General features: G+C 40.9%; 1 protein-coding gene and 2 pseudogenes across 5 annotated transcripts; all 3 read right to left on the bottom strand.

Annotated features, from left to right (window-relative positions):
• Positions 1–77: 77 nt before the first annotated feature.
• Positions 78–9,968, bottom strand: LOC135520545 (toll-like receptor 13). 5 transcript variants are annotated; one of them, XM_064946180.1, is made up of 5 exons: positions 9,851–9,968; positions 7,760–7,815; positions 6,941–7,028; positions 6,473–6,581; positions 78–5,053 (listed from the first exon to the last, which is right to left on the bottom strand). In XM_064946180.1, exon 5 carries the CDS (start codon positions 4,797–4,799, stop codon positions 1,872–1,874), a length of 2,928 nt encoding a protein of 975 aa, XP_064802252.1. In that variant the 5' UTR covers positions 4,800–5,053; positions 6,473–6,581; positions 6,941–7,028; positions 7,760–7,815; positions 9,851–9,968; the 3' UTR covers positions 78–1,871. The 5 variants fall into 5 exon arrangements, with proteins under 5 accessions (XP_064802252.1, XP_064802251.1, XP_064802255.1 ...); XM_064946179.1 differs by lacking the exon at positions 6,941–7,028; XM_064946183.1 differs by lacking the exons at positions 6,473–6,581; positions 6,941–7,028.
• Positions 9,969–11,847: 1,879 nt separating this feature from the next.
• On the bottom strand, positions 11,848–13,296 carry LOC135519753 (toll-like receptor 13; annotated as a pseudogene).
• Positions 13,297–14,560: 1,264 nt separating this feature from the next.
• LOC135519751 (leucine-rich repeat-containing protein 15-like) lies at positions 14,561–15,238 on the bottom strand (annotated as a pseudogene).
• Positions 15,239–19,213: the final 3,975 nt, after the last annotated feature.

The following is a 19,213-nucleotide window of genomic DNA, read 5'->3' as shown; positions in this document are numbered from 1 at the left end:
AAAAAATGTTCTTTCATACATTTCACATACTCTAAAACTACTTACAGCCTGGACAGTAAAACACAATTATGCTGTAGAAAGGTAACAGCAGCAGAATTTATTTTTTATTGCATGAATACTTCTAATTGAAACATGTGCATGCAAAAACATACAGAAGCACTATAAGAGAAAATGCATTGCAGAACTTATGCTGTATGTTGTTTACAGACAGCTACAGTGGACAAGTCAACTATGGCAGTACAAAATATCCAAGAATCTGGCCCTTGTGTTTTTTTTGTGGCCAGTGGGCCTACTTAAAGTATACTTTTATTATTTTTGACAAGCAGAATGCTTTAGCACAGATTATCAAAGACATGAATTAGCATGAATGCATTCGGCAGAGGATTGTCTGCTGTCCATGGGTAGATCCCAATTGCATATTCCTCGCCTTGTCTCCTTTTCAAAACCCATTGGATGAGAAAGCCAGAGGTCACTCTCCTCTGACCTTTTTCTCCAATTGGTTTTGAGAAGGAGCGAGGACATGAGGGGTATACAATTCTCCCCTTGTAAGATGGACTGAATAAAATGAACCTGTGAGTAAAATACTGTACACACTGTATCTTTTATTAAAATCTAATAATAGATCATTAATTTACTTGTTTTAGTTTGTGTACTACTGATTGAGTCAGTGATATTTTACAACAAGAAATATTTTACAATAACAATACTTATAGAATATTTAAATTCACTTTGCAACGTGATTTGTCAAAGTACGTCTCATCTTATTTACCATTTCCATTTTGCATCTTTTAAATGTACATACAGTATTACAATATTATTATGTACTGATCACAACAGGATTAAGTTCATTTTTTCCATGAAAGCAAATTACAAAAGAAAACAAATGATGGCTTTAGCTTATAGCAGTCAATCAAAGCATAAACAATGCTGGATTTCAAGAAAGTAGAAGATCAAATAAAATGTTATTTGTCACATGCGCCGAATACAACAGGTGTGCATAATTTCAGTACTTTTACTACATCAAACTTTGTTTAATGTCCTGGAAACAGGCTGCTGCCAGGGCGAAGTGTGTCCTCTAACCTTACAGTGAAATGTTTATTTACAAGCCCTTAACCAACAATGCCGTTTTAAGAAAAAAAAAAGTGATAAGTAAAACATTTAAAATAAAAGTAACAAATAATTAAAGAGCAGGAGTAAAATAACAATATCGAGGCTATATACAGAGGGTACTGGACAGAGTCATGGCACGGAGGGCACTTTTACAAGAGATTCAGTTCTTCTCTCTGTTTCTATGTGTGTGGGTGTGCATAATTGCAGTACTTTTACTACATTGAACTTTGTTTAATGTCTTGGAAACAGGCTTCTGCCAGGGCAACACGTGTCCTCTAACCCTTTCCTTAAGTAATAGGTCTCATCTGTCGGTGTCTTGCTGATTTGAGACAGTGATATTTACCAACAAGATGTATACTTAATTTTAATATTCTTTAACTTTGCAACATGATTTGTCAGGGAATGTCTGATCATATTTCCATTGCCATTTCATCTTTTAAATGTACAAACAGTATCACAATATTATTTAGTACAGAACAAGATTAAAAAATGTTCTTTTTTCCATGAGCAAGTTACAAAACCCCCGCCCCCCCCAAATGAATTAAGGTTATTATAGCACTAAATCAAAGCATAGAAGATGCTGGATTTCAAGCAAGTAGAAATCATGGCACAGAGGGCACATTTACAAGAGATTCAGTTCCTCTCGCTGTCTTTGAATGTGTCTGTGTGTGTGCATAATTTCTGTACTTCTACATTGACCTTTGTTTCATATCCAGGAATCAGACTGCTGCTAGGGCAAAATGTGTCCTATTACCATTTTCTTAAGGCATTAAGTAATAGTTATCATCACCCGTCGGTGGCTGATTGAAGTATTCCTCCCTCCCCTCATCCTCCTCTTCAAACCTGCTGCTCCCGCTCCTCAGCGCCTTCCTCAGATGGTTCCAAAACAGTTCCTGGGCCTTGACCGGGTCAGTGCAGTCTGACCCCGGCCACTGCAGGTAGGTCTTCTTCAACATGACCTTTCTCATACGGTGGTAAGCTGAGAGCTGCCTTTCAGGGATGGGTTCCAGGAAGATGAGCAGGAGCACATCCCGGAGCTCATGGAAGAGCCTGTAGCTGGCCAGCTGGATCTCCAGGGAACACCACTCGCTGCACAGGAAGTGCCTACTAACCACGCAGATGGTCTTGCGGCTGCTGTACACGGCGGAGACGATGTTGTCCACGATGTTGCAGCCCAGCTCAAAGTCACGGTGGTGCAGGCACAGCCTGAAAGAGGCTCCGTTGCCCTCCAGGTTTGGAAGTAGCTGTTCAAGTACCCAGGGCTCGTCCGCCGAGTTATAGGAGATGAAAGCATCGTATTTGCAGTGCTCCTCTTTCTCCCTCAGCCTGCGCCAGTGTTGGCCGAACCAGGAGCGGAACACATAATAGCTATACTTCAGTTTCCAATACAGCTTGGTGTAGAGAAGTGGGATTATAGTCAGCAGTAAAATCACAGTGGTTGTGGTGGCAAAAAGGTACTTTCCCAGGTCCAGGTAGCAAACATTGGTGTCAAAGTTGTAAAAGCTTTTTTGGAGTTTTTTATCTTGGCACTGTAGACTGTATTGTAAGACTAACTGGACTCTCTGGTTAGTCAAAGTCCAGTTCTGCAGGTCACTGTTGAGGCAGGTGCAACTAAGAGGAATGTTGCGCAGGTCCAGGTAGCGCAGTTTAGGTAGAGCCTCCAGCACATTCACATCTAAGGATTGCATTACGTTTTGGTTGAGAAGCAAGATCTGCAGCTCTGTCAGATTCCCAAAAACCTCCTTTGAGAAGGACTGGATGCCCATGTTCCTTGCACTGAGCTTGCTCAATTTCCGCAGGTTTTTGAAGACTCCCGGCTGCAGCTGCATCACCCCGGCACAGGAGTTGTCCAAGGAGAGGAAAGTCAAGTTGGTCAGATCGTCAAAAGTGTCTGCTGCGAAGCTGAAGATGTGATTGTCGGTAAGGTAGAGCGATTGGAGGGAGTTGAGACCACGGAAAAAGGCATAAGGCAGCATGTTGAGGCCGTGGGGCATCTGCGCATCTAGTTTGAGGTTGCGAAGTTTTGTTAGATTCACGAAAGGAGAGTTGGTACGTTTAGAAGAGAAGCTAACCTGATTCCCATGTAGATCAAGAACTTCAAGAGTAGCATGGAATGGTTTAAACTTGGCGCTGTCGATCTGTTTGAGATTGTTTCCATCAAGGTAAAAATTGGCCAGGTTATCGAGCCCCACAAAGGCTGACTCTTCAAAATGAGTGATTTTGTTCCCTCCAAGATCCAAAATGTGCAGGTGTTTGAGTGAATGGAAAGTCTTGTTGAAAATAACAGCTATCTGATTGTTACGTAGGTTAAGTATTTCCAGGCTATGCAGATCTTCAAAGCTATCCTTGTACAGATCGGTCAGGAGGTTATTGTCCAGACGCAGTGTGACAAGATTAGTCAGCCCACTGAAAGCCTTATGGTCAAGATAGGCGATTATGTTTATGTTGAGTTGTAGGGTCTTCACATTCGGTGCGTGGTGGAAAGCAAAAGAGTTGACATTGAGTATGCGATTGTAACGGTAGCTCAGATCTGTCAGATTTGGGAAAGAGAGGTTTTGTCTGTTGCAGGACATTAGGGATGTGAGGTGGTTTTTCTCTGCTGTGAATTTCTTGATTTGATCCTGTCCTTTGAGAAAGTGGAGGCATCTTACCTTCTTCAACTGGTTGAAGGAAAGGTCCAATAAACCTCGGATTGGTGGACAGTTTGAAAGTGTGTTCTTTCGCAATGACAGAATCCCATTGCTTCCCAGACTCAGCTTTTTAACAAATTTGACCTTTGTACTCAAAAGGCTGCATAACTCCATGAGCAGATTGTCAGTCTTCAACCCCATACCAGAGAAGTCTATGTTTCCACCTCTAACATTGCTGACATTCAAAAGTTCTGGCACTGTAACATTGGTTGAACGCAAACGCATGTAGTTTAGCTTCCGCAAGTCCACACCTTGGAAAGCCCTTGAAGGGAGCTGGTCATTGTAGGATAGATCCAGCAGTAGTACATGGCTGAGGAAGCGCCATTCACATGCTAAAGTGACCAGTTTGTTTTTACAGAGATAGAGGGTGGTGAGGGACTCTGGTAGGTCTGTATGGTTAGAATGATGGAGGGACGTTAGATGGTTATTGCACAGATCTAGTTTTGTCAGCTTCGATAAGTGAGTCACAGATTCTGCCACCGCAGAGAAGTTGTTCAGGTAGTTCTGCCGTAATATGAGGACATCCAGATTGGAGAGTGAGGAGAAAATACCTGGAGGGAGCCTAATCACTGAGTTATTATTTAGTGACAGGTTGACAAGGTTTTTGAGGTCTTGAAACACAGAGGAGCTGAGATTTGATATTTTGTTCAAGGACAGGTTTAGGCTCTTCAGTTGGCTCATATTTTGGAATGCCTGGTTGTCTATGGTCTCCAGATGGTTATTGTCAATCTGAAGTGTCCTGAGGTTAGGAAGGTGAACAAAGGTATTGTCTGGTATGTGTTTTATCAGGTTTATGGAGATTATAATTGTGGTGGCATAGGGTGGCAGGTCACCTATAATGTCAGAAATGTTCTTTGCCTGGTGACGGATACAAAGGAATTTTGTGTGGTTTGAGTTTGGGTCCTCAGTGCAATTCCTGAAGCTGTAGCCAACGGTGAACTGGGCAAGGTGAAGGACAATTGCTACTGATACTAATATTTTATATTTTAACCCGGCCATGTTGTCTGACGAGTGCAGCAGTAGAGGAATAAGGTGAGTAATGTTCTACATCCTGTCCAATGGTGAGAATCCTGGAGAATCCTGTCCTTTAAAATCACAGTACATTAATTTTAAGTTCCAGGAAATGCATGGGAATGCATTGGGAAAATAAAGCTGATTATTTTCTTTCTTCAAAAGAGTTGTATGGCTGTGATAATCATCCTGAATTATACTCCTTTATTCTCCATGGTTGAGAATGCTGATAAGAAAGCCAGCTAAATAGGAGAAGAGAAAAACACATTTTAGCAACTTTACAATACATTTCTCAGTGACTTCATTGGAAAACAAAAGTCTCAGTTCTTGTGGCTTTCAGGTTCCTCTTTTCCATTAGGTACTTTCCTTCACCATATCATGATGCACCTCAACCTAAACTCAAACATCTCCCAATGGGGTCTTTTAAGTCCAATCAAATTTGACAAATTAAAATTTTGCCCAGTTGGACAAAGTTCAGTTTTGTTTTTAAATATGTTTTTGGTATTTAATTTTTTCATGGACAGTGATAGTCGAAAATGCGAAGGGAGGCAGATACAGAGAGGACGGGTTAAGAGGGAATTGTACCCACATCGCCAGGCGTATATGTGGCCCAGAGTCTTGGGTGCTAACCACTACACCAGACTGCTTAAAAAGATTTCACTTCAGTCAAATCGGGAAGCAATTTGAAATTCCAATGACATAATTTAAATGAGAATTTATCTCAAATGAATTGCAATTTTTATACTTGCATTCTTGAAATTATGAATAGTTTCAGTTCATATGCTGAATGGCACTAAATTAAATTGGAATTTACCCCAATCCAGATAAATAAATGGATCATATGAATGCTGCTCAAGGGTTTTTCTATAAATAGGGGGTCCATGTTTAATATTGGGATCTAATCAATCCATTTAAATAAATAGTGGGGCCCCTGGGCAGGGGTGCAGCCATGGGTGGACTTGGCTCCCCAAGTGGGTGGGCCAATGCCCACCCATGGCTGCCCCCCTGCCCAGTCATGTGAAATCCTGACACTCCACAAAAGGGCTTTAGTACAGACAGAAATACTCCAATTGCACACTCCATCCAACTGGAGACATCTGTGCCGTTGTGTGACAAAACTGCACATTTGAAAGTGGCCTTTTATTGTCCCCAGCACAAGGTGCACTTGTATAATGATTATGCTGTTTAATCAGCTTCTTGATATGCCATACCTGTCAGGTAGATGGATTATCTTGGCAGAGGAGAAAAGTTCACTAACAGGGATGTAAACAAATTTGTGCACACAATTTGAGAGATGTTTTTGGTGCGTATGTTGGGACCAACACTTTACATGTTGTGTCTATATTATAGTCTGTACTACACAATGAGCATGGAGATCCTGCTGTAAATCAAGGAGGCAGCAACAGGTGATCAACATCAATTCGCTAGGAATATTAGATCCAATGTGGATTTCAAGTTTTCATAACAATCGTAAATCGGTATTTTTGGACACCGATTTGGCCGATTTAAAAATATATATACATTTTTTTATTTTTTTTATTTTTTATTTTACGCCTTTATTTAACTTGTTGAGTCAGTTAAGAACACATTCTTATTTTCAATGATGGCCTAGGAACGGTGGGTTAACTGCCTTGTTCAGGGGCAGAACGACAGATTTTTACCTTGTCAGCTCAGGGATTCGTTTTTGCAGCCTTCCGGTTACCAGTCCAACGCTCTAACCATCTGCCTTGCAGGCTCCTCGTGGAGTACAATGTGTGGCAGGCTGACTACCTGTTACGCGAGGGCAGCAAGAAGCCAAGGTAAGTTGCTAGCTAGCATTTAACTTATAAAAAACAATCAATCTTAACATAATCACTAGTTAATTAACTACACATGGTTGATGATATTACTAGTTTATCTAGCGTGTCTTGCGTTGCATATAATCGATGCGGTGCCTGTTCATTTCTCATCGAATCACAGCCTACTTCGCCAAATGGGTGATGATTTAGCACTGCCGTTGCACCAAACCTAACTATAAACATCAATGCCATTCTTTAAAATCAGTACACAAGTATATATTTTTAAACCTGCATATTTAGTTAATATTGCCTGCTAACATGAATTTCTTATAATTAAGGAAATTGTGTCACTTCTCTTGCGTTCCGTGCAAGCAGTCAAGGTATATGCAGCAGTTTGGGCCGGTTGGCTCATTGCGAACTGTGTGAAGTCCATTTCTTCCTAACAAAGACCGTAATTAATTTGCCAGAATTGTACATAATTATGACATAACATTGAAGGTTGTACAATGTAACAGCAATATTTAGACTTAGGGATGCCACCCGTTAGATAAAATACGTAACGGTTCCGTATTTCACTGAAAGAATAAACATTTTGTTTTCGAAATGATAGTTTCCGGATTCAACCATATCAATGACCAAAGGCTCGTATTTCTGTGTGTTATTATGTTATAATTAAGTCTATGATTTGATATTTGATAGAGCAGTCTGACTGAGCGGTGGTAGGCAGCAGCAGGCTTGTAAGCATTTATTCAAACAGCACTTTAGTGCATTTGCCAGCAGCTCTTCGCTGTGCTTCAAGCATTGAGCTGTTTATGACTTCAAGCCTATCAACTCCCGAGATTAGGCTGGTGTAACCGATGTGAAATGGCTAGCTAGTTAGCGGGGTGCGCACTAATAGCGTTTCAATCAGTGACGTCACTCGCTCTGAGTTGTTCCCCTTGCGGCTTTTGTGGAGCGATGGGTAGCGATGCTTTGAGGGTGGCTGTCGATGTGTTCCTGGTTCGAGCCCAGGTAGGAGCGAGGAGAGGGAATTAAGCTATACTGTTACACTGGCAATACTAAAGTGCCTATAAGAACATCCAATAGTCAAAGGTATATGAAATACAAATGGTATAATAGAGAGAGATAGTCCTATAATTCCTATAATAACTGCAACCCAAAAATTCTTACCTGGGAATATTGAAGATTCATGTAAAAAGGAACCACCAGCTTTCATATGTTCTGTTCTGAGCAAGGAACTTAAACGTTAGTGTTTTTTACATGGCACATATTGCACTTTTACTTTCTTCTCCAACACTTTTGTTTTTGCATTATTTAAACCAAATTGAACATGTTTCATTATTTATTTGAGGCTAAATTTATTGATGTATTATATTAAGGTAAAAGGAAAGTGTTAATTCAGTATTGTTGTAATTGTCATTATTACACAAAAAAATGCAGATTATTATTGTCGGCTTTTTTTGGTCCTCCAATAATCGGTATCGGCGTTGAAAAATCATATAATCGGTCAACCTCTAATTACAATTAACAAACATATACCTTATTTACGTAAGTATTCAGACCATTTGCTATGAGAATTGAGCTCAGGTGCATCCTGTTTCCATTGATCATCCTTGAGATGTTTCTACAACTTGATTGGAGTCCACCTGTGATAAATTCTATTGATTGGACATGATTTGGAAAGGCACACACCTGTTTATATAAGGTCCCACAATTGATAATACACGTCAGAGCAAAAACTAAGCGATGAGGTCGAAGGAATTGTCCGTAGAGTGCCGAGACAGGATTGTGTCGAGGCACAGATCTGGGGAAGGGTACCAAAAAATGTTGGTACACTTTAGTAAAGGGGTCTAAATACTTTCCGAAGGTACTGTATGTCCAGAATATTATTTACATTTTTATGGAAGGTTCCCAAGAACACAGAGGCCTCCATAATTCTTAAATGGAAGAAGTTGGGAACCACCAAGACTCTTCCGAGAGCTGCCCACCCCGCAAAACTGAGCAATTGGGGGAGAAGGGCCTTGGTCACGGATGTGACCCAGAGTTCCTCTGTTCCTCAGAGTTCCAGAGTTCCTCTGTGGATAAGGGAGAATCTTCCAGAAGGACAACCATCTCTGCAGCACTCCACCAATCAGGCCTTTATGGTAGTGGCCAGACAGAAGCCACTCCTCAATAAAAGACACATGACAGCCTGCTTGGTGTTTGCAATAAGTAACCTACAGTAAAGACTCAGACCATGAGAAACAAGATTCTCTGGTCTGATGAAACCAAGATTGGAGGAAACCTGGCACCATCCCTACAGTGAAGCATGGTGGTGGCATAATCATGATCCTTGATGAAAACCTGCTCTTGACCTCTTAGGAATTTAGACTGGGGTGAAGGTTCACCTTCCAACAGGACAACAACCTTAAGCACACAGCCAAGACTATGCAGGAGTGGCTTCGGAACAAGTCTCAATGTCCTTGAGTTGCCCAGCCAGACTTAAACCTGATCTAACATTTCTGGAGAGACCTGAAAATAGCTGTGCAGCAACGCTCCCCATCCAACCTGACAGGGCTTGGGAGAATCTGCAGAGACGAATGGGAGTAACTCCCCAAATTCAGGTGTGCCAAGCTTGTAGTTAAACTGGAAACTGTAATTGCTGCCAAAGGTGCTTCAACAAAGTACTGAGTAAAGGATCTGAATACTTGTGTAAATGTAAAATTATATATATTTTTATAAATTAGCCAACATTTCTAAACCTGTTTTTGCTTCGTCATTATGGGTTATTGTGTATAGATTGATGAGGGAAAAAAGTATTTAATCAATTTTAGAATAAGTCTGGGTCAGTATACTTTCCTAAGGCACTGTAACTTGTGAACACTGCATGCACTATCACCACAGTTGCTCGTCACTTGACTATCATTCAGAAATAGTCTTCCTGATGTGGGAAAATGTCCAAATGTTGGCTAATTAAACAGCTTGTACCCTAGTTTATAGAAAGACCCTCAACCACTGTGAAATCAAAGCATTGACTTTTGTACTGCTGCATGCAGCAATTTTCCTAATTTAACAAATAAGTTGTTCAATTTCATTTCACTCATCATAATCCATAGCAAATTCTACAGCTTTCATTTACCTATCATAATCCATCATAACATAATTTTATAATAGGTTATCAAACACGTTTCAAGAGTTATTTTACAAATCACATTCAAATAAAGCAAAATCATATCTCAAGTCCTTTTTATCTTTAATTTAAAGCCTCGAGTCCAGCCTTACCTCCATTCTGGGGGCTGTATCATGCCTGTATCATGTCCTTTCACCTACATTATGAAAGCCTGTCTCTTAATCCCTGTTTAATGACTGCCTCACTTTGGTTGTACAGAAAGAGGAAGGAAAGGGACAACAGACATGGAGTCATGGCACACGATTTATTGAAAGTTGTTCTCCATTTATTGTTCTTTATGTACATGGCGAGGGAGAGAGAACCCCAGGGACTCCAGTCAGCAATGTGCCAAACACAATATACACAGATGCAACACTATATACAATCTCTTTATTCTGCTGGGGGAAGGTTTTCATTTTTAAAACTCAAAACAAATTTGTTAATTGAGTAATTTCAAAATAACTGAAACACTGTTGTACAATAGTTGAATCTTTTTGTATCCAAATCCGGCTTTAAACTTCTTCTCAACAATATCTCGGACCTGCATGGTGTGTTCCTTGTTCTTCATGATGCTCTCTGCGCTTTTAACGGACCTCTGAGACTATCACAGTGCAGGTGCATTTATACGGAGACTTGATTACACACAGGTGGATTGTATTTATCATCATTAGTCATTTAGGTCAACATTGGATCATTTAGAGATCCTCACTGAACTTCTGGAGAGAGTTTGCTGCACTGAAAGTAAAGGGGCTGAATAATTTTGCACGCCCAATTTTTCAGTTTTTGATTTGTTAAAAAAGTTTGAAATATCCAATAAATGTCGTTCCACTTCATGATTGTGTCCCACTTGTTGTTGATTCTTCACAAAAAAATACAGTTTTATATCTTTATGTTTGAAGCCTGAAATGTGGCAAAAGGTCGCAAAGTTCAAGGGGGCCGAATACTTTCGCAAGGCACTGTATATATATATTTTTTTTTTGACAAGCAGAATTCTTTAGCACGGATGATCAAAGACAAATCAGAATGAATGCATTATGCAGAGGATTGTCTGCTGTCCATGTGAAGATCTCAATCGCATACTCACATCTTCTCTTCTGAGGTCCCTCCCCTCTGACCTTTTCCTCTGGGCTTTGAGGAGGAGAGGGGATGCGATTATGTAATTGGGATTCTCCCCATTTAAGATGGACCGAATAAAATGAAACGTGAATATAATACTGTACATAGTAACACACTGTTTTATATTCAAATGTATTTGTTTTAGTTTGTGCATTGCTCATTGAGAAAGTGATATTTACCAACAAGAAGTATACTTAGAATATGTAAATTAACTTTGCAACATGATTTGTCTGATCATCTTATTTCCCATGTCCATTTCCATTTTACTCTGCATCTTTTAAATGTACATAGTATTACAATATGATTTAATATTGATCACAACAGGATTAAGTTATTTTTTTCAATGACAGAAAATGTAAAAAGCAAAAAAATGATGACTTGCTTATTATTGCAATTGATCAAAGCATAAACAATGCTGGATTTCAAGCAAGTAGAACGTTATGGAAATGAAGGCACTTTTACAAGAGATACAGTTCCTCTCTGTCTTTGTATTTGTGTGGGCGTTCTACATTGAACTTAGTTTCATATCCTGGAATCAGGCTGCTGCCAGGGCAAAGTGTCCTCTAACCATTTCCTTCAGTCATTAAGTAATAGGTCTCATCTGTCGGTGTCTTTACCAACAATAATTATTATAGAATATTTATATTAACTTTGCAACATGATTTGTCAGGGTATGTCTCAATTTAATTACAATTTCCATTTCCCTCTACATCTTTTAAATGTACATACAGTATTTCAATATTATTTAGTACTGATCACAACATTATTAAGTTTGTTTGCCATGAAAACAAATTAAAAAAGGAAACAAATTATGACTAGTTTATTATAGCAATAGGTCAAAGCAAGTAGAACATCATTGTACCGAGAACACATTTACAAAATACTCAGTTCCTCTTTCTTGTATGTGTGCCTCATTTTGTACTTTTGCAACATTAAACTTTGTTTCATATCCGGTAATCAGGCTGCTGCCAGGGCAAAGCGTGTCCTCTAACCCTTTCCTTAAGGCATTAAGTAATGCTTAGCATCATCGGTCGGTGGCTGAATTAAGTATTCTTTCCTCCCCTCTTTCTCATCTTCATCTTCAAACCTGCTGCTCCTGCTCCTCAGCACCCTCCTCAGATGGTTCCAAAACAGATCCTGGGCCTTGACTGGGTCAGTGCAGTCTGACCCCAGCTACTGCAAGTAGGTCTTCTTCAACATTACCTTTCTCATACAGCTGCCTTTCAGGGATGAGCTCCAGGAAGAAGAGCAGGAGCAGGTCCTGGAGCTTGTGGAAGAGCCTATAGCTGGCCGGCTGGATCTCCAGGGAGCACCACTCGCGACACAGGAAGTGCCTACTAACCACGCAGATGGTCTTACGGCTGCTGTACACGGAGGAAAAGATGTTGCCCATGATGTTTGCGGCCCAGCTCAAAGTCACAGTGGTGCAGGCACAGCCGGGAAGAGGCTCCGTTGCCCTCCAGGTTGGGAAGTAGCTGGTCTACTAAGCGGGATTATAGTCAGCATTAAAGTCACAGTGGTTGTGGTGGCTAAAGGTACTCTCCCAGGTCCAGGTAGAAAACATTGGTGTTGAAGTTGTGTATGTTTTGTTGGAGTTTTTTTCTGGGCACTGTAGACATTAGAGTAAGACTAACTCAAAGTCCAGTTCTGCAGGTCACTGTTGAGGCAGGTGCAACTAAGAGGAATGTTGCGCAGGTCCAGGTAGCGCAGTTTAGGTAGAGCCTTCAGCACATTCACATCTAAGGATTGCATTACGTTTTGGTTGAGAAGCAAGATCTGCAGCTCTGTCAGATTCCCAAAAACCTCCTTTGAGAAGGACTGGATGCCCATGTTCCTTGCACTGAGCTTGCTCAATTTCCGCAGGTTTTTGAAGACTCCCGGCTGCAGCTGCATCACCCCGGCACAGGAGTTGTCCAAGGAGAGGAAAGTCAAGTTGGTCAGATCGTCAAAAGCTGCTAGTTGTAGGGTCTTCGCATTTGGTGTGTGGTGGAAAGCAAAAGAGTTGACATTGAGTATGCGATTGTAACGGTAGCACAGATCTGTTAGATTTAGGAAAGAGAGATTCTGTCTGTTGCAGGACCGCTGTGGAGTTCTTGATTTGATTTGATTTGATCCTGGAGGCATCTTACCTTCCTCAACTTGTTGGGAAGTGTGTTCTTCCGCAATGACGGGATCCCATTGGTTTCCAGACTCAGCTTTTTAAAAATTTGACCTTTGTACTCAAAAGGCTGCATAACTCCATGAGCAGATTGTCAGTCTTCAACCCCATACCATAGAAGTCTATGTTCCCAGCTCTAACATTACTGACATTAAAAAGCTCTGGCACTGTAACATTGGTTGAACGCAAACACATGTAGTTTAGCTTCTGCAAGTCCACACCTTGGAAAGCCCTTGAAGGGAGCTGGTCATTGTAGGAGAGATTGTGGGAGCAAATATAACACATAGACAAATGCATAAGATGTACAGAATAGCGGAACATTAAAACAGACGACATGAAGAGAAGGACACATAGAAGCCTAGTCCAGCTGGACATACAAAGGTCAGAGGTTGTATAAGGAGGGGGTCAGCCAAAGGACCAGCTGATGGATTACAGATATCAATCACATCACAGGGGAGATACAAGTCTGTTTGATCTTAGACAGCCATATGAAGTGAAGGCGACCAGAACAGCTGGGCACCCTAAAGCTAAAGGAGATGAAGACACACACACAAAAGGGACACAGAGTTAATTACAGAGCCAAAGCATAGGGCTGTAAAATAGAGGAATGTAAACTATTTTTAGTATAGCTGGACATGCTAGAAACTGAGGAGACACATAGTCTGCTGATCCTGGATAGTCCACAAACAAAAGAATGCATTTAGCTAAGTGCAGGAACAGCAAGGGTCTTGTAATCTGCCGAAAGCAGATGTGGGCGTTACTGGTCTGAACAAGCGGGATGCACGGATTGGAATGTAACTTTATTTGCATTTGGGATGGGCTCGTATGCAATATGTGGATAAATACTGGAGCCGGGGCTCTGGAAAGTGGAGTGTGTTCCATGGACCTTCCTGGCTTGCTATATTCTTGTATTAAAAAGCCGAATTGACTTCACAAGTTCTGTAATGCGTTGTATTTGATCCGATTTTCTACTACAAGATCCAGCAGTAGTACATGGCTGAGGGATCCCCACTCACATGCTAAAGTGTGCCGTGGAAATGTCCTCTTTTTACCAAATCATGAGAGCAAACCACACACAAGTCAGAGTTAGTTATCACAAAGTCCATCTTTAATTATATGAGCTCTATCACAACCCTGTGACTCTCAGATCAATTCAGTGTCTATCAATGAATTCTCTGAGAGTCCCTTCCACATTGCAACTGAGATCCTTTAATAGCAAAAAACACACATAGCCAGACAGCATAGACATAATTTATCGTTCAGCTTTGTCTCCTAAACTATGCTCTTTTCTCAAACTCAGAACCATAAACAAATCCTCCATATCAACAGGCATATATCAAATCCATCCTATCTTGACAAGATCACAGAGACACACTGACTGGCACACAGACATTGTGGAGCCAAGAGATACACGCTTGACCTCTCTCCGGCCCAAGCAACTTAGTCTTGACATATAACAGTTACTGCAACCCCGCCACAGTATTATACAAAAATAACATTCTGATAGTAACTTACAAACATATGATGAATATAAAACATCTTACCTATGTTACCAACTAATTCTGATTATTCCACAACAAGTGACCAGTTTGTTTTTACAGAGATAGAGGGTGGTGAGGGACTCTGGTAGGTCTGTATGGTTAGAATGATGGAGGGACGTTAGATGGTTATTGCACAGATCTAGTTTTGTCAGCTTCGATAAGTGAGTCACAGATTCTGCCACCGCAGAGAAGTTGTTCAGGTAGTTCTGCCGTAATATGAGGACATCCAGATTGGAGAGTGAGGAGAAAATACCTGGAGGGAGCCTAATCACTCAGTTATTATTTAGTGACAGGTTGACAAGGTTTTTGAGGTCTTGAAACACAGAGGAGCTGAGATTTGACAGGTTTAGGCTCTTCAATTGGCTCATATTTTGGAATGCCTGGTTGTCTATGGTCTCCAGATGATTATTGTCAATCTGAAGTGTCCTGAGGTTAGGAAGGTGAACAAATGTATTGTTTGGTATGTGTTTTATCAGGTTTATGGAGATTATAATTGTGGTGGCATAGGGTGGCAAGTCACCTACAATGTCAGAAATGTTCGTTGCCTGGTGACGGATGAAAATGAATTTTGTGTGGTTTGAGGTTGGATCCTCAGTGCAATTCCTGAAGCTATAGCCAACGGTGAACTGGGAAATGTGAAGGACAATTGCTACTGATACCAATGTTTTATTTTTTAGCCCAGCCATGTTTTCTGACATGTGCAGCAGGAAAGGGAAAAGGTGAGTAATGTTCTACATCTAGTCTGAACTCTATACAAGGAGAATCTTGTCCTTTAATACCACTACCATCATTTTCATTTCCAGGAAATGTTTGCATTGGGAAAATAAATGTGTTATTTTTGTTTCTTCAAATGAGTTGTAAACTCAGCACAAACAGAAACGTCCTCTCACTGTCAGCTGCGTTTATTTTCAGCAAACTTAACATGTGTATATGCAGTGGGGCAAAAAAGTATTTAGTCAGCCACGAATTATGCATGTTCTCCCACTTAAAAAGACGAGAGAGGCCTGTAATTTTCATCATAGGTACACTTCAACTATGAGAGAGAAAAATCCAGAAAATCACATTGTAGGATATTTAATGAATTTCTATGCAAATTATGGTGGAAAATAAGTATTTGGTCAATAACAACAGTTTATCTCAATACTTTGTTTTATACCCTTTGTTGGCAATGACAGAGGTTAAATGTTTTCTGTAAGTCTTCACAAGGTTTTCACACACTGTTGCTGGTATTTTGGCCCATTCCTCCATGCAGATCTCCTCTAGAGCATTGACGTTTTGGGGCTGTTGCTGGGCAACACGGACTTTCAACTCCCTCCAAAGATTTTCTATGGGGTTGAGATCTGTAGACTGGCTAGGCCACTCCAGGACCTTGAAATGCTTCTTACGAAGCCACTCCTTCGATGCCCGGGCGGTGTGTTTGGGATCATTGTCATGCTGAAAGACCCAGCCACGTTTCATCTTCAATGCCCTTGCTGATGGAAGGAGGTTTTCACTCAAAATCTCACGATACATGGCCCCATTCATTCTTTCCTTTACACGGATCAGTCGCCCTGGTCCCTTTGCAGAAAAACAGCCCCAAAGCATGATGTTTCCACCCCCATGCTTCACAGTAGGTATGGTGTTCTTTGGATGCAACTCAGCATGCTTTGTCCTCCAAACACGACGAGTTGAGTTTTTACCAAAAAGTTATATTTTGGTTTCATCTGACCATATGACATTCTCCCTATCTTCTTCTGGATCATCCAAATGCTTTCTAGCAAACTTCAGATGGGCCTGGACATGTACTGGCTTAAGCAGGGGGACACGTCTGGCACTGCAGGATTTGAGTCCCTGGCGGCGTAGTGTGTTAATGATGGTAGGCTTTGTTACTTTGGTCCCAGCTCTCTGCAGGTCATTCACTAGGTTCCCCCGTGTGGTTCTGGGATTTTTGCTCACAATTCTTGTGATCATTTTGACCCCACGGGGTGAGATCTTGTGTGGAGCCCCAGATCGAGGGAGATTATCAGTGGTCTTGTATGTCTTCCATTTCCTAATAATTGCTCCCAGAGTTGATTTCTTCAAACCAAGCTGCTTACCTATTGCAGATTCAGTCTTCCCAGCCTGGTGCAGGTCTACAATTTTGTTTCTGGTGTCCTTTGACAGCTCTTTGATCTTGGCCATAGTGGAGTTTGGAATGTGACTGTTTGAGATTGTGGATAGGTGTCTTTTATACTGATAAGTTCAAACAGGTGCCATTAATACAGGTAACGAGTGGAAGACAGAGGAGCCTCTTAAAGAAGAAGTTACAGGTCTGTGAGAGACAGAAATCTTGCTTGTGTGTAGGTGACCAAATACTTATTTTCCACCATAATTTGCAAATAAATTCATAAAAAATCCTACAATGGGATTTTCTGGATTTTTCTTCCTCATTTTGTCTTTCATAGTTGAAGTGTACCTATGCTGCACAATTGGTGGCTGACTAAATACTTTTTTGCCCCACTGTATATGCAGTGCAGAAAGCAACTACACACAAACAAGAACCCACAATCTAGGCTGCCTAAGTATGATCCCCAATCAGAGACAACGATAAACAGCTGCCCACCCAAGTCACACCCTGCCTAACCAAATAGAGAATAAACATGGCTCACTAAGGTCAGGGCGTGACAATCACTCATATAATCAAATGGTGTGTCATGACGTTGGCCTGGAGGTTGGTTTATAACAGTCATAAATACCTCTTCCCCCCGTTTTCCTCCTTTCTAACCTGCTGAGGTTTCATTTCAAAAAACCTTGGTAAACATAGAGATTCTGGGAACATCACTAGGTGGGGGGAAATGAACTATATTCTGGTAATCCGAACAATTAAACATGTGCGGTGGTACTTAATGAAAATGATCTCAGTTCGGTTGTCATCTGAGACATTCTCATCAATGAATAGATGACATAAACTCTACAGTGGGAAGTCTACACATCAGAGTTATCGGATTCACATGGAATTGTTGTTCAATTCAAATGTTTGAATATGAAATTATTTGTGATGGGATGAAATGTGATTTTAGCTTCTAAAATGTGAGATGTGGGTTTTCATAAGTTAGGGCTGCTCACTCAGTGGCCCGCCTCTGTGAAGGGACATGGGCTATAAAACTTTTCAAACACGCCCTCTTCTCCCTTCCTATATAAAGCCTTGACGACAATAGAACTTCCTGTTGCGATGAGGTAGGACGATGGTCCTATGTCAGAATGGTTCAGATAATAACTACAGAACGAAGCCAATATCAGCATGAGCTTTGGTTGTGAATGGTATGAACTTTGAACTCTTATTCACGACAGAAGTGATACCTCCTAGCTGTTGAGTTAGCGACCGCAGCTGCAAACGCAGGTTCGGAAGGAACAGACAGAGTATCCCATTTACCACACAACGACGTTACTACAACTTATCCAAGGGACCACCAGAGACATTCTTCAGAGGACTCGGTTTGGCAACACGGTCTTCCATCTACCTCCAACCTACTGAAGCGCAGCTCAGGGTAAATATTTATTGCATTTTCCTTTTCCAAATGGGCGGTAATTTAGAATGCATAAGATACTGTATTTACAATAGCCCAGCTTCTTCCCTTTGTTCCTCAGTTTTCCCGCTCCTTCACTCAAACCCAGCCCCTTTTCTTTTGTGTAACAAGCTGTCATATCTGTTCCACCCAATAGGGACGTTTTCCTTTATGACGTCATTTGTAATCAAGTTATGATTAATTGTGTGTATGTGAATTCTGTGTGATTAGTTAGGTATGTAGTAAATAAATAATTAAACCCAATTTTGTATTGCTGATTCAAATTTTTAGCCAAGAGTATACTCTGTAATCTAAGAATTTACCATTGTTCGATGATCCGGAAAGGATTTTAAAATTTATGGAACTAGGCCGCACGTCTGGGTTAAGTCAACATAATTGGAGCCCCCTGCGTGGAATCTAAAATAGAATGAGGCCTGATTCAGCCTGTATAAAATTGAAAAACAGATGACATAATATATCAAGTTATTGTACACATTATTAGAGTGTTAAAGACAAGCATTATTGGGTGTGTGTGTGTGCTGAAGATTTCCCCGCCTCCATGTTGTTCGCTGACGTAGTCAGTGGGTAACGTAAGCTGTATGAGAAAGTTAATTATAGAAATATTTCTGCCTGGCACGTTTCAGACGCGGGGAGGCTCGGTCATTATTATTTTCTCGAGCGAGGACAAAGGGCCAGCCGATTGAAATTCAGGAGATATAAGCTTGACCAGCGATATATATCTCTGTCTCTCTCGCGAGTAGACCAAGGCGCATTTCGTTGTTTGCTGCGTGTTCCGGTTAAAATATCGTCAAAAACCGCCAAAAAGGGTTTGAACATAATACGTTATAAGTAAAACCTTTCCCTTGCCAAGGGAATCCTATGTGCTGCATTTTCAGGCACACGAGGGTTTAGCTTGCATGCTAAAAGCTAACAGAGGAAAATAGCCGCGTTGAAATCCCTCCGCCTTGCAAACAAGAAGTCCCGCTCCGGATAGTTCCGTTTGATTTCAGTGTGTGAAATCATTGACCACTGACATGTTAGAATTGCGTCAATTCGAATCTGGATAAATATGACAATGAGTCACCGATTGTATACTATGTATTTTTTATTAGCTAAGCAATAAGTGGTAAATGCAAT

Source organism: Oncorhynchus masou, chromosome 29, assembly GCF_036934945.1.
Source record: "Oncorhynchus masou masou isolate Uvic2021 chromosome 29, UVic_Omas_1.1, whole genome shotgun sequence".
Lineage (NCBI taxonomy): Eukaryota > Metazoa > Chordata > Actinopteri > Salmoniformes > Salmonidae > Oncorhynchus > Oncorhynchus masou.
The sequence above is the reverse complement of the archived record's forward strand: the minus strand, read 5'-3'. Positions and strand labels throughout refer to the sequence as shown.

Bases quoted from the DNA above. Each gene is read 5' to 3' on its own strand.
- LOC135520545 (XM_064946180.1), bottom strand. From the start codon at position 4,799: ATGGCCGGGTTAAAATATAAAATATTAGTATCAGTAGCAATTGTCCTT.